This window comes from Centroberyx gerrardi, chromosome 20 (genome assembly GCF_048128805.1).
Source record: "Centroberyx gerrardi isolate f3 chromosome 20, fCenGer3.hap1.cur.20231027, whole genome shotgun sequence".
Lineage (NCBI taxonomy): Eukaryota > Metazoa > Chordata > Actinopteri > Beryciformes > Berycidae > Centroberyx > Centroberyx gerrardi.
The window spans coordinates 1,904,785-1,918,385 of NC_136016.1; the positions used below are offsets into that span (position 1 = coordinate 1,904,785).

Below are 13,601 nucleotides of genomic sequence, written 5' to 3' on the forward strand. Positions count from 1 at the left end.
ATGGGTGTGGCAAAATGGCTCAATAGCGCCCCCTACAAAATTTAAAAAAAATACTCATCGCTCTACGTTTCACCTAAATGTACCAAATTTGGTAGGCACATGTATCATGTCCAGACTTACAAAAAACATCAATAGGTGCCATGACCTAAACCCAACAGGAAGTCAGCCATTTTGAATTGATTGTGGCATTTTTGTGCGTTTTTGGCCATTTACAGGGGTCATACTTTAACGAACTCCTCCTAGGAGGTTAATCGGATCCACCTCAAACTTGCTCAGCGTACATAACAGACCGTGACGATGAAAAATCATTAAAAGCTTGAGTTTTCCTCGAACGGCGTGGGCGTGGCGAGGCGTCGAATTTCCATGTTTCGCCACGAAACAGGAAGTGCTATGTAACTCCACTGTACATGGTCAAATCTGCCCCAAACTTCACATGTTTGATAAGTGTCACAGTCTGAACACATCTAAAGGCCAATATTCAGTTATAGTCATGGGCGGGGTGTCGCATTTCCATGTTTCGCCACGAAACAGGAAGTGGTTTGTAACTCCACTGTACATGGTCAAGTCTGCCCCAAACTTCACATGTTTGATAAGTGTCACAGTCTGAACACATCTAAAGGCCAATATTCAGTTATAGTCATGGGCGGGGCGTCGAATTTCCATGTTTCGCCACGAAACAGGAAGTGGTTTGTAACTCCACTGTACATGGTCAAATCTGCCCCAAACTTCACATGTTTGCTAAGTGTCACAGTCTGAACACATCTAAAGGCCAATATTCAGTTATAGTCATGGGCGGGGCGTCGCATTTCCATGTTTCGCCACGAAACAGGAAGTGCTTTGTAACTCCACTGTACATGGTCAAATCTGCCCCAAACTTCACATGTTTGCTAAGTGTCACAGTCTGAACACATCTAAAGGCCAATATTCAGTTATAGTCATGGGCGGGTCGTCGCATTTCCATGTTTCGCCACGAAACAGGAAGTGGTATGTAACTCCGCCGGACGTGGTCAAATCTGCCCCAAACTTCACATTTTTTATGAGAGTCCTAGCCTCAACATTTCTACATGCCAATATTCTGTTATAGTCATAGCGCCACCTACTGGCAACACAGGAAATGGCTTGTAACTCGGCTGTACGTGGTCTAATCTGACCCAAACTTCACATGTTTGATGACAGTCCCAGCCTGAACAAATCTACATGGCAATATTTAGTCATAGTCATAGCGCCACCTACTGGCAAAACAGGAAGTGGTTTGTAACTCGGCTGTACGTGGTCAAATCTGCCCCAAACTTCACATGTTTGCTAAGTGTCCCAGCCTGAACACATCCACAGGCCAATATTCAGTTATAGACATAGCGCCACCTACTGGCAACACAGGAAATGACACGTTATATACAGAAAATCAGAGCCGCGTCTACAGGTCAGTGTCCAGCAACGATGCCGCGGCTGCGGCACACCCCGACATGCGCGAAATGCGAGGGCCCGATCATCGCTGCTTGCAGCTTTAATTATTATTATTAGGGCCCGAGCACCGTCCGGTGCGAGGACCTATTGTATTTCAAGGAATTATTATTATTATTATTTTTCTTTGTAAAAAAAAAACGCATTTTTGAGGGGCTAAACGTGCTCGGAAAGTTGCGAAACTTTGCACACACGTCAGAAGTGGTGAAAAATTACATATTTTATGGGTCTTGTGCATGGGTTTTGCTAAATGGCTCAATAGCGCCCCCTACAAAATTTCAAAAAAGTACTCATCGCTCTACGTTTCACCTACATGTACCAAATTTGGTAGGCACATGTATCATGTCCAGACCTACAAAAAACATCAATACGTGCCATGACCTAAACCCAACAGGAAGTCAGCCATTTTGAATTGATTGTGGCATTTTTGTGCGTTTTTGCCCATTTACAGGGTTCATACTTTAACGAACTCCTCCTAGACGGTTAATCGGATCAACCTCAAACTTGCGCAGCGTATATAACAGACCTTGACGATGAAAAATTGTTAAAAGCTTGAGTTTTCCTCGAATGGCGTGGGCGTGGCGAGGCGTCGAATTTCCATGTTTCGCCACGAAACAGGAAGTGCTATGTAACTCCGCTGGACGTGGTCAAATCTGGCACAAACTTCATATGTTTGCTAAGTGTCACAGTCTGAACACATCTAAAGGCCAATATTCAGTTATAGTCATAGCGCCACCTACTGGCAAAACAGGAAGTGGTTTGTATCTCGGCTGTACGTGGTCAAATCTGCCCCAAACTTCACATTTTTTATGAGAGTCCTGGCCTCAACATTTCTACATGCCAATATTCTGTTATAGTCATAGCGCCACCTACTGGCAACACAGGAAATGGCTTGTAACTCGGCTGTACGTGGTCTAATCTGACCCAAACTTCACATGTTTGATGACAGTCCCAGCCTGAACAAATCTACATGGCAATATTTAGTCATAGTCATAGCGCCACCTACTGGCAAAACAGGAAGTGGTTTGTAACTCGGCTGTACGTGGTCAAATCTGCCCCAAACTTCACATGTTTGCTAAGTGTCCCAGCCTGAACACATCCACAGGCCAATATTCAGTTATAGACATAGCGCCACCTACTGGCAACACAGGAAATGACACGTTATATACAGAAAATCAGAGCCGCGTCTACAGGTCGGTGTCCAGCAACGATGCCGCGGCTGCGGCACACCCCGACATGCGCGAAGTGCGAGGGCCCGATCATCGCTGCTTGCAGCTTTAATTATTATTATTTTTCCCTCCAATGAATCGCATTTTTGAGTGCCTAAACGTGCTGGAAAAGTTGCGCAACTTTGCACACGCCTCAGAAGTGGTGAAAAATTACGTATTTTATGGGTCTTGCGCATGGGTGTGGCAAAATGGCTCAATAGCGCCCCCTACAAAATTTAAAAAAAATACTCATCGCACTACGTTTCACCTACATGTACCAAATTTGGTAGGCACATGTATCATGTCCAGACTTACAAAAAACATCAATAGGTGCCATGACCTAAACCCAACAGGAAGTCAGCCATTTTGAATTGATTGTGGCATTTTCCTGCGTTTTTGGCCATTTACAGGGGTCATACTTTAACGAACTCCTCCTAGGAGGTTAATCGGATCCACCTCAAACTTGCTCAGCTTATATAACAGACCTTGACGATTAAAAATTGTTAAAAGCTTGAGTTTTCCTCCAACGGCGTGGGCGTGGCTAGGCCTCGAATTTCCATGTTTCGCCACGAAACAGGAAGTGCTATGTAACTCGGCCGTACATGGTCAAATCTTCCCCAAACTTCACGTTTGATAAGTGTCATGGCCTCAAGACATCGACATGGCAATATTCAGTGGTTTGTAACTCAGCTGTACTTGGTCACATCTGCTCGAAATTTCACACGTTTGATGACAGTCCCGGCCTGAAGACATCTACATGCCAATATTCAGTTATAGCCATAGCGCCACCTACTGGCAACACAGGAAGTGGTTTGTAACTCCACTGTACATGGTTACATCTGCCCCAAACTTCACATGTTTGATAAGTGTCATGGTCTCAAGACATCGACATGGCAATATTCAGTTATAGTCATAGCGCCACCTACTGGCAAAACAAGAAGTGGTTTGTAGCTCGGCTGTACGTGGTCAAATCTGCCCCAAACTTCACATGTTTGATGCCAGTCCCGGCATGAACACATCTACAGGCAAATATTTACTTATGGTCATAGCGCCACCTACTGGCAACACAGGAAGTGCTTTGTAACTCCACTGTACATGGTCACATCTGCCCCAAACTTCACATGTTTGATGAGTGTCCCAGCCTCAACACATCCACAGGCCAATATTCAGTTATAGTCATAGCGCCACCTACTGGCAACACAGGAAGTGGTTTGTAACTCGGCTGTACGTGGTCAAATCTGCACCAAACTTCACATATGTGATGAGAGTCCCGGGCTGAAGACATCGACATGCCAATATTCAGTTATAGTCATAGCACCACCTACTGGCAACACAGGAAATGACACGTTCTATACTGAAAATTCTGAGCCGCGTCGATCGGTCAGTGTCCAGTAACGATGTGGCGGCTGCGGCACACCCCGACATGCGCAAAGTGCGAGGGCCCGATCATCGCTGCTTGCAGCTTTAATTATTATTATTTTTCTTTGTAAAAAAAAAACGCATTTTTGAGGGGCTAAACGTGCTCGGAAAGTTGCGAAACTTTGCACACACGTCAGAAGTGGTGAAAAATTACATATTTTATGGGTCTTGCGCATGGGTTTGGCTAAATGGCTCAATAGCGCCCCCTACAAAATTTCAAAAAAATACTCATCGCTCTACGTTTCACCTACATGTACCAAATTTGGTAGGCACATGTATCATGTCCAGACCTACAAAAAACATCAATACGTGCCATGACCTAAACCCAACAGGAAGTCAGCCATTTTGAATTGATTGTGGCATTTTTGTGCGTTTTTGCCCATTTACAGGGGTCATACTTTAACGAACTCCTCCTAGACGGTTAGTCGGATCCACTTCAGACTTGCTCAGCGTATATAACAGACCTTGACGATGAAAAGTTGGTAAAAGCTTGAGTTTTCCTCGAACGGCGTGGGCGTGGCGAGGCGTCGAATTTCCATGTTTCGCCACGAAACAGGAAGTGCTATGTAACTCGGCCGTACATGGTCAAATCTGGCCCAAACTTCACATGTTTGATAAGTGTCATGGCCTCAAGACATCGACATGGCAATATTCAGTTATAGTCATAGCGTCACCTACTGGCAAAACAGGAAGTGGTTTGTAACTCCACTGTACATGGTCACATCTGCCCCAAACTTCACATGTTTGATAAGTGTCCCGGCCTCAACATTTCTACATGCCAATTTTCAATCACAGTCATAGCGCCACCTACTGGCAACACAGGAAGTGGTCTGTAACTCCACTGTACATGGTCAAATCTGCACCAAACTTCACATATTTGATGAGAGTCCTGGGCTGAAGACATCGACATGCCAATATTCAGTTATGGTCATAGCGCCACCTACTGCCAACACAGGAAATGACACGTTCTATACTGAAAATTCTGAGCCGCGTCGATCGGTCAGTGTCCAGTAACGATGCGGCGGCTGCGGCACACCCCGACGTGCGCGAAGTGCGAGGGTCCGATCATTGCTGCTTGCAGCTTTAATTTACAAATGTGTTTCTGTCACCCTGTAGTGGTCAGAAAATTGCTTATTGCAGCGTTAAAATCAATTCTAAAACTAACAAGCAACCAATGTAGAGCTGCTAAATGAGGGTTAGGCTTAGGGTTAATATGATCCCGTCTTCTTGATTTGTTGTTGAGAGCCTTGCTGCTTCATTTTGTACTAGTTGCACCTGGGAGAGGGAACTCGGACTCAAGCAGGAATTTAGGGAATCACAGTAGTCTAAACATGAAGCGATGAAGGCATGGACAACTTTTTAAAGGTCAGCACAGGATAAACAAGCACAGATCCTGTACAGACCCACGGTGCGTGTGTTCAATTCTATGCACTGAAGCACTGCTACACGGTTAAATTACCTAATTCCACTAACGTTACTTAAATACCACAAGATGACGTCACTTACCGTTAAAGTTTGTAGGGCAGCGAAGACGAGTTACTGTCTACAAATCCCTGTTACTAACTGTGGGATGTTAAGTTTCACTTTTGTTTTCACACCGGGAGACTCTGTGGATTGAGTTCAATGCTGCTGGTCTGCTGTCTGTACATCTCCAAATTACAGACATGACGTGATGCGCACATCAGGCACATTAGAGATCGATTTAGATCAATTTCTCTACATTGACCAACTTCTGATTTTGTGCCTCTCTATGGGAAACACTGCAGCTCACAGTCAAAGACGCCCTCTAGAGGCCATCTGATGAAGCGCATCATCTCACTAAGCGTTACCTGACCTGAATTTGGCTTATGACGCCCTCGGCTGTGCCATGGGAAAAAGACCTTATCTTAGAAATATTTTTTAACTGAAAAAAGCAAGACTGAACAACTTTCTTAACCTGATCATTAAGACAGAGGTCTTAATTACCAATATCGACTTGACTCTAGTTGATGGCATTCAGAGGGCCAAATAGAACAATCTCAGACTTAATTGGATTAACTAATTTTGTGACATCCAGCACTTTATATGAACAACTTAATTAAATGTGGTTTTATGGGTATGTATATCTGAGTGTCATCTGCATCACAATGTAAATTAATAATACATTTGTGGATGATGTCCCCTAGCAGAAGCATGTAAATGGAGAATAATAGAGGGCCTATGATTTACCCTTGTGGATCACCAGATAAGCTGTAAAGGTGTACCTAAAAGTGTACCTAGTACCAAGCACAACAGAGACAGCTCTATTCAGAAAATAAGATTTAAACCAATTCAGAGCTGTGTCTGGGAGCCCCATCAAATTTTCCAGACAATTAGGCAATATATCATGGTCAACAGTGAAAAGCCTCGCTAAGAGAATCGAGATCAAACCTGTATCACCTTTATCAGCAAGGAGGAGGCTGAATACTGAAAAAACTGATGGATCAACCTCAAGTGCAAATGGTAAAGCAGTAGACAAATGAACTGAGAGATGGAAATGGAATAACAAAAAATAAAATTTTAATTCCTTTTAAAAATCATTTTACAAATCAGTTTATAAATTCAGTAATTTATTCATCGCTTAAAGACAGAATAATGAAATGGAATTATTAATGACACATTTAATGAACATTTTATTGTTTTATTAACAGTTTTATTAATTATCATTTAATGTGAATTTAATTCATCACTTCATAAATTGTTTTTGATGTATTTATTCATTTAATTAATCCTTTACCTAGGCCCGGATCTACTAACATGTCACAATTCCCGGCGCAGCGCAAAAGCAATTGCAGGTGCAATTGGTACCGCCAGCGCAAGGTATTTACTAAAGTAGGGCACGCAAATGAACGGAGGTGCAGATAATTAATTAGAATTGCGACTGCGCTAATATAAGGGCCACGCAATGCGCACAATAGCCCATTAGTGGCAATGTAATGATGGGCAAAAGAAGCGCTCTCCAGTGGAGCTGGAAGTGTTGGTGGCAGAGAAAACCCCAAAGAGCTGCAGAGAAGAGATGCTTTTCCCACGCGTAAAAAGTAACTCTGGAACGACATAAAGTGAATGCAGTTGGGCACCACAAGCGCGATTTAGTCAAGATAAAAACTGCTGGTATAATATGAGGAGGTGAACCAAAATGTTTACCACAAATAAAGCCAAATAAAGCCAAAGAGGAGCCTTAATTCCCTTGGAGGAACAAGTGCAGGAGAGCCTGACTGAGACGCAGGTGCCAGGTGGGAGGGATGGAGACCTGGTGAAGGTATGGTTACATATAGCTGGAGAAGCCGCGCACACACCTCTTCACTGTCGTGACAGTTATTACGCACACATGTTTTAGCTGCATTGTTTTCATCAAGCCAATGTCGCGGAGACATTGGCTCATAATAAGTGTCAGCAGATCCAGAGAAGAGCCTGCGACTTTTCCTTTTTGTATATTTAGGTAATAGTCTGCATATTGAGTGCGCATTCTGCTATGCTGCCAATGAGGCTTAAATTGTACATTTTTAAGTCAGCATACTCGTTTAAACCCTGCGATCTAATGACTGCATGTTATGCTGTGTAGATGACTGTGTCACTTTGATCTTGGAGCCGGTTCCAGAGACAGTCTCTGTGGCGCCATCCTACGCGCAAAATGATAAGACATGCTTTTCCTAGGTCTTAAATTCCGTGCGCAATCGACAGATGATAACGGCCACCGCCTCTTGATAAATCATGTCCACTGCCAATTTCCATAAATCCCTCCCTTTATTTTGCACCTCAGCCTTGGAACACCCACAAAATGCATATGCAATTAGACCAAACCGTAAAAAACGGCGCACACAGATCAACCCATGATTTCTTGTGATGCTTAGTAGATCAGAAAACAAGGTTTTAGCACCCGCAATGCGATTTGCACTGGCGCAAACCTTTAGTAGATCCGGGCCCTAGTCTATAAAAATAAGGTTGGCACACTAAAGCTCCATATTCTTCACTTTATCTGCAGAAAGAACAATGACACATACAATGTATTAAATCTTTATTTCTAAAGTAGATAACACACAGTGCTCATTCCAACGTACTGGTACAACCTTTGTTTTACAAGGTTTCCATTTGTGGCTTTACACTGTTGAGAACATCCACACTGGTAGTGGGAAAAGAGAAATGATGTAAACTATATATATATTAAACTATATTGATATTTCAACATCTTCCAATGTCATATCAACAATATCAGTTGATTCTTTTCCCCAGCCTTTGAAGACTCTTAAGAAACCTTGAAGCATTTAATAGGTTGTAGCAGTAACACAGAGATTTTAATTGACCCATTTTGGTCTCCTCACATCTACAGTCATCAACTTCAGTCTGGAGGTTAGTGTCAAGTCAGAGTTATGCCTACTATGGTTTAAGTTGGCATACCAGTGAATATTGTGGTTAAACTATAATACATACAAAAATGTTGTGATAATTGATCCCTCTTTTACGTAAGAGGATTAGGGCCACATATTTCTATATAGTCTGCAGTCCAGTTTTAGTGAATGTAGCTTTAAATCAACAGTAGTTCCTGAATGAAGGTCTCATAAAACCCACATATATTAGTATGGCCTCAAAATACTATAAGGATAAAGTTAAACCAAATAAGATACAAAATGTTTATACACTTTCACTTGTTCCAGCTATTTATATAAATTACCATGAACTTGGGGATAATATATGGAGGTCTCATGAAAGACTTGAAGGGGATGCTGATGATCCTCTAAAACCTGAGTTTGTATGATGCTGCAAAGCATTTGATCCATGACACATGTTGAAGTTTGAATGGGTTGTGGTTGTGGGTAGTTTCTCATCACAGTGAATGACATACAATTTTGGCACCATGCAAAATTAGTGCTTTGTAGCACACTGCACTTTTTTCTTGGGATTATTAATACTGTCTCACAAAGTGAGGGTTAATATAGATACTAGTGCAATATTTGTCAGAGAGGGGTCTCTCTTTGATAGCATACATCAAAGGTCTCAATAGACAATCCTGGCTCTCATAAATTAAAAAATCTTCCAGGGTGGATCCATATAATAAATACATACAGCACAAACACACCTTACCACATTTGTATGAATGTATGCACCAACACATGCACTCTTGTATGCATACAAAACAACTAAAACACTCTTATGTTACTAGAAATGTACTAATATTAACAAATATGGACATCTTTCAAACGGGTCAATCATCGTATTTAAATGGAGCAGGAAATCATGAGATAAATACAAACTGTAAACAATTGTCTGTGAGGTGGAGCGATATTGAATATTCTTTGTAAAAAGCTGATGTCATATCATACTAAAAAGTAAGATAGCTTTGGAATAAAGGGTTTGAAATATTGGTAGGACAGTCGACCTCACACCTCACACACAAAACTCTACTCATAGTTTGAAGGGGAAGCTGAAGGCAAAGGCCCAAATGTCTACAAAGTAGTTTGATTATAGGGCTGCTGGAGGGTTTGGCAGGCACAACCATAAGAAAGCTATACGGTGGTTTCATTCTTCCAAGGTCCAGTCCGTATGTTTCCTGTGGCATCGGAACCAAACAGGTAGTCCTCCTGCAGACTCCTGTTTCGGCTGATGGTGCCTCTTCGGCTCAGAGTAGCATGTTGCCGGGGCAGAGTATTTCTGGGGAAAACTGTCTGCTCCACCTCTAAGCAGAGAATATTGTCCTTGTCTTTGTCACCTGTCTTTGAGCTACAGCTATATGTGTCAGAATCTTGCTGACATTGCCTGGTGAATGGATCTGATTTCTCACAACAGCTTATAGTGGCAGAAGGATCAGCTTTGGGAGTGCCGTACATGTGCCAGTGGCAGGTGTGTCCCCCGTGTGAAGGCAGGCACAGGCTGTGACAGGAGATGGTGTCGGCATGTATGTTGTGTGCCAGGTTGTGGCAGGAATTAATTGGCTCTTGTACGCTATGGCAGGAGTTCTGGCGGTGCAGGCTGTGGCAAGAGGCCAGCTGCTTATCCAAGTGAGGGCTGGGGCAGACCAGCTGGAGGTCTGGGTGGGGGTTACTGCACACCAGTGGTGAGCTGTCGAGGTGGTGCACACTGTGAGGGCTGTCCAGGTGGGAGCTGTGCACACTGCCATCCATACTAGCAGAAGTCATGTGAGAGTGGTAGTCCTGGAGGCAGGGCCGTGGCCGGTTGAAGGACCGTGACTTTGTCCTGTCCTTGAGACAGCTCTGCAGGGGCAGAGTGGGACGAGGGAGCTCATCAGGAAGCGACTGTGGACGTGGAGAGGGCACTGCCTCTGCCAGAGAAAAGGGGGGGGCAAGAGGAACAGGGTTCATCACAGCCACACAGCATGGAGCTGTGTGATTGGGTGTGGGGCTCAGGGGAGGTGGTGGCGGTGGCATTTTGTAGTGAGTCGTGGGGGCATGCACAAGATGAGGAGAGAGCAGTGGCTGCTTGCCTGAGCAAGGTGAGTCCAGGTGGCAGTGTGCCTGTGGCAGATGGAGCCCCTGCCTCTGTATCTGTCCATCCCCATTGACCTCCTCGGTCTTGGACTTGGATGGGCAACATGCCCACCAGCGGTGCCACACATCGTCACGTTTGGCACAGTGCTGGATGAGCAGGAAGAGTCCCAGAGTGACAGAAAATGCCCCATACAAGCAGCTGAATATCATATCTAGGAAATGTCCCTGGGATATGGCCAATGCCCCTAAAGCCCAGGTGGCCAGGAACAGAAAAAGGGTGAAGGCTACGGCCCGGAGCTGAGCTTTAAATGAGTGCTCATTGGCCAGCACTGATATGCCCGTGGCAAACGATGGGCAGTCCCCAGCAGAATCCCCCCCAGTTTCACTGTGGCAATGATGGTTTGACTCATTGGATGCTAATTGCTGCTGTTCCTCACTCATGATTCGCAGTTCATACTTCCTGTCTGGGTGGCGTTTGAGCTGGATGTAGGTGCACAAGAAGTAGATGGACATGACTAGCACCAGAAGTGCCATGGGGGCATAGAAACCTCCTAGACTTGGCTCCCATGCCATCCAGCAACTGAAAAAGAGAGATAGAGAGAGACCATATATACATTTTATCATATCTTTAAAAAAAATAACATTTTGCATGGTGTTGCAACAACCATATACCGATATATTGGTGGACCAATGTAGTGGCAAATAAAGAAGACTTATCTGTGATTGTTCAGAAATAAGTACTTACTACAGAGCTTCGTCCCTGCTCCCATAGGTATCCATACTAAATGCTGCTGTGACTCCAACAATTATGAGAGGGATTCCATCACTTACAAAATAGAATCTGCAAAAAGAAGAAATAGGTGTTGGCAGCAACAATAAGTTAAAAAAAATTAAGTACAAACCTTGGTTACGGGGTTATGCAGGGTACAAAAAAAAACAGCTGGATAAAGGGATCTGCTCTCACCAAGATGATTCCTTGGGCAAGTGGGAAGGTGTCAGAGTTGTCTCTCTAAATCCCTGTGTCTTCAAAATTAGTCAAACTGAAAGTTTAATAGTGGCCAGAATTTTTCTTTGAACTATAAATCTACAGATTTTTACTCTGAGGAAAGTAAATCAAAAAGATAATCATTCTGTGTGGCAAGCTGCAGAGGGATTGAGCATTGATCAAGAGACAGAGAAAGGCAGGGGTGGCTCTTTGGGATAAGAACGTGCACCTACACCTAGTCAACGTTTCCCTATATTTGTCTCGGTTTCAGTAGATCCTGACAGATGAGGCATTGGATAGAAGCTGTGTGCCAAAGCCATCTCACACAGCACCCTAGATCAGAGATCCCAACCACTACGCATTTGCATAGTTTGTACGATTTTCATGATCAACTACACTACTACGACACACACTAGGACGACTACTCCTTAAAAAAAAAAAATCCACCAATGTGAAAGTGACATGTGCCTATAATGTGGCTATTGTTTCTGTAATTCTGTAGCTTGACCAATCTAACTACACAGCATGCGTAGCATTTGTGTATCTACACTTATTGCGGCCCAGTTGCAGCATTTTAGGCCTATTAAGCTGCTACACCAGCTCCATTCTCATTCTGCCTGCGGTCTGCCGGTTGTGTTGTCGTTTTATCTATGTGAACACACTTATCTAGCTTTGCTTATTTTTCCATAAACAATCCAAGTTGTACTGTGAGGAACATTAACGAACCACATAGGGTACTGTAGGTGTACTGTCACCAAATAGAAGGCTTCTCAGCGGCTCCATAGATAACCTCATCTCTAACATTTATTTAAGTGGCGTTGGTTTATGTATCCTCTATTTTGTTAACATGGTGATAAATGACTATAATAAGCAAAATCTTGGCATTTATATACATTTATATGGCTCGAATACGCAACAGACCGCTGCGTTGTCCGACAATAATAAAAGCCATGCACATCGCCAAAGTTGCAGCTCCGATCTGGCTACGTTTCAAATCGTCAATGTGCTGCAGCCAGGACAGCAGCTGCGTTGAAGTAAATGGCTACGTATCTAATCCGACCCTTCCGAAACAAACGGAATGAAACGCAACCGGTGTAGTTAAGCTACAGCAGTGCAACGGAAAATACCATCAAATGAGCATAATGCTTACTTTTATATACTTATTTTTGCTTAAATTCCTTTATTTTAGCATCAGCATAAACAAAACAAGATATAGTTATCTCCTTATTTACAGTGCACATATCTTATAGCCTATGCCTGTAAACAAGTTTGCTTGTTAAACAAGAGTCAGGTCTGTAGGCCACAGTGAAAACTACGCATTTTGGTGACAAACTACACATTGCAGACCTCTTACTACACTTTCTGATCATTTGAGGTTGGCATCTCTTCCCTAGATGAAGCTGCCTGAAAAGGGTCTTTGTATTAAGGCTGTTGGACTCATCTTTGAAAGAGATTTTGTTAATTTTTAAAACTTTATTTGGTGTTGAATAAAAACTCACCCATGATGAAGGTGCCACTAGTGTCCTTATATTCTCACACTATTCCCCGAATTTCCCCACGGGGATTAATAAAGTGATATCTTATCTTTATCTTATCTTATTCATTTGTGTGTCCCAAATCCTCATGGTAATAAGCTATATGCTATTTACCTGACATAAAACTCCATAGCCATACATACAGCTTAAAGTTACAATATGCAACTTTCTAACATTAAAATACCAATAAATAAATAGGATATATTCTACATTATCAGTCTGTGTCTGTGACCCTGTGCGTTCATACCTAAATCCCCTGCCTGAAGCTGCCTTTTCATGATGTTGGGATCATTTTGGGGCATATACCATTTGCTGTGGGCATGTCTTATGGGCATGGGCAGCCATAAACTGGTTGTGACGGTGAAGGTGAGGCTAGCAGCCACAGAGCAGGGAAGTCATAGTAACAGCAACAATGGAGGAAAGCAGTAAGAAAAGAGAGAACAGTGAAGCTAAACATTCAAATACATAGGGAACATCAGCGTTGCTTTTTTACAGTGTTGGGCAGTAGCGCCGCTACAAATAGCGGCGCTACTAG

General features: G+C 43.2%; 1 protein-coding gene across 1 annotated transcript in view; it reads right to left on the reverse strand.

The window, feature by feature from the left end:
- Positions 1 to 9,607: 9,607 nt before the first annotated feature.
- Positions 9,608 to 13,601, reverse strand: part of adgra1a (adhesion G protein-coupled receptor A1a) — a 39,407-nt gene continuing 35,413 nt past the window's right edge. The window contains exons 7-9 of the mRNA XM_071911235.2: positions 11,292 to 11,387; positions 10,038 to 11,126; positions 9,608 to 9,971 (exon numbers count right to left, since the gene is read on the reverse strand). Of these exons, the coding sequence (XP_071767336.2) occupies positions 9,608 to 9,971; positions 10,038 to 11,126; positions 11,292 to 11,387 (1,549 nt within the window). The remainder of the gene's footprint in view (positions 9,972 to 10,037; positions 11,127 to 11,291; positions 11,388 to 13,601) is intronic.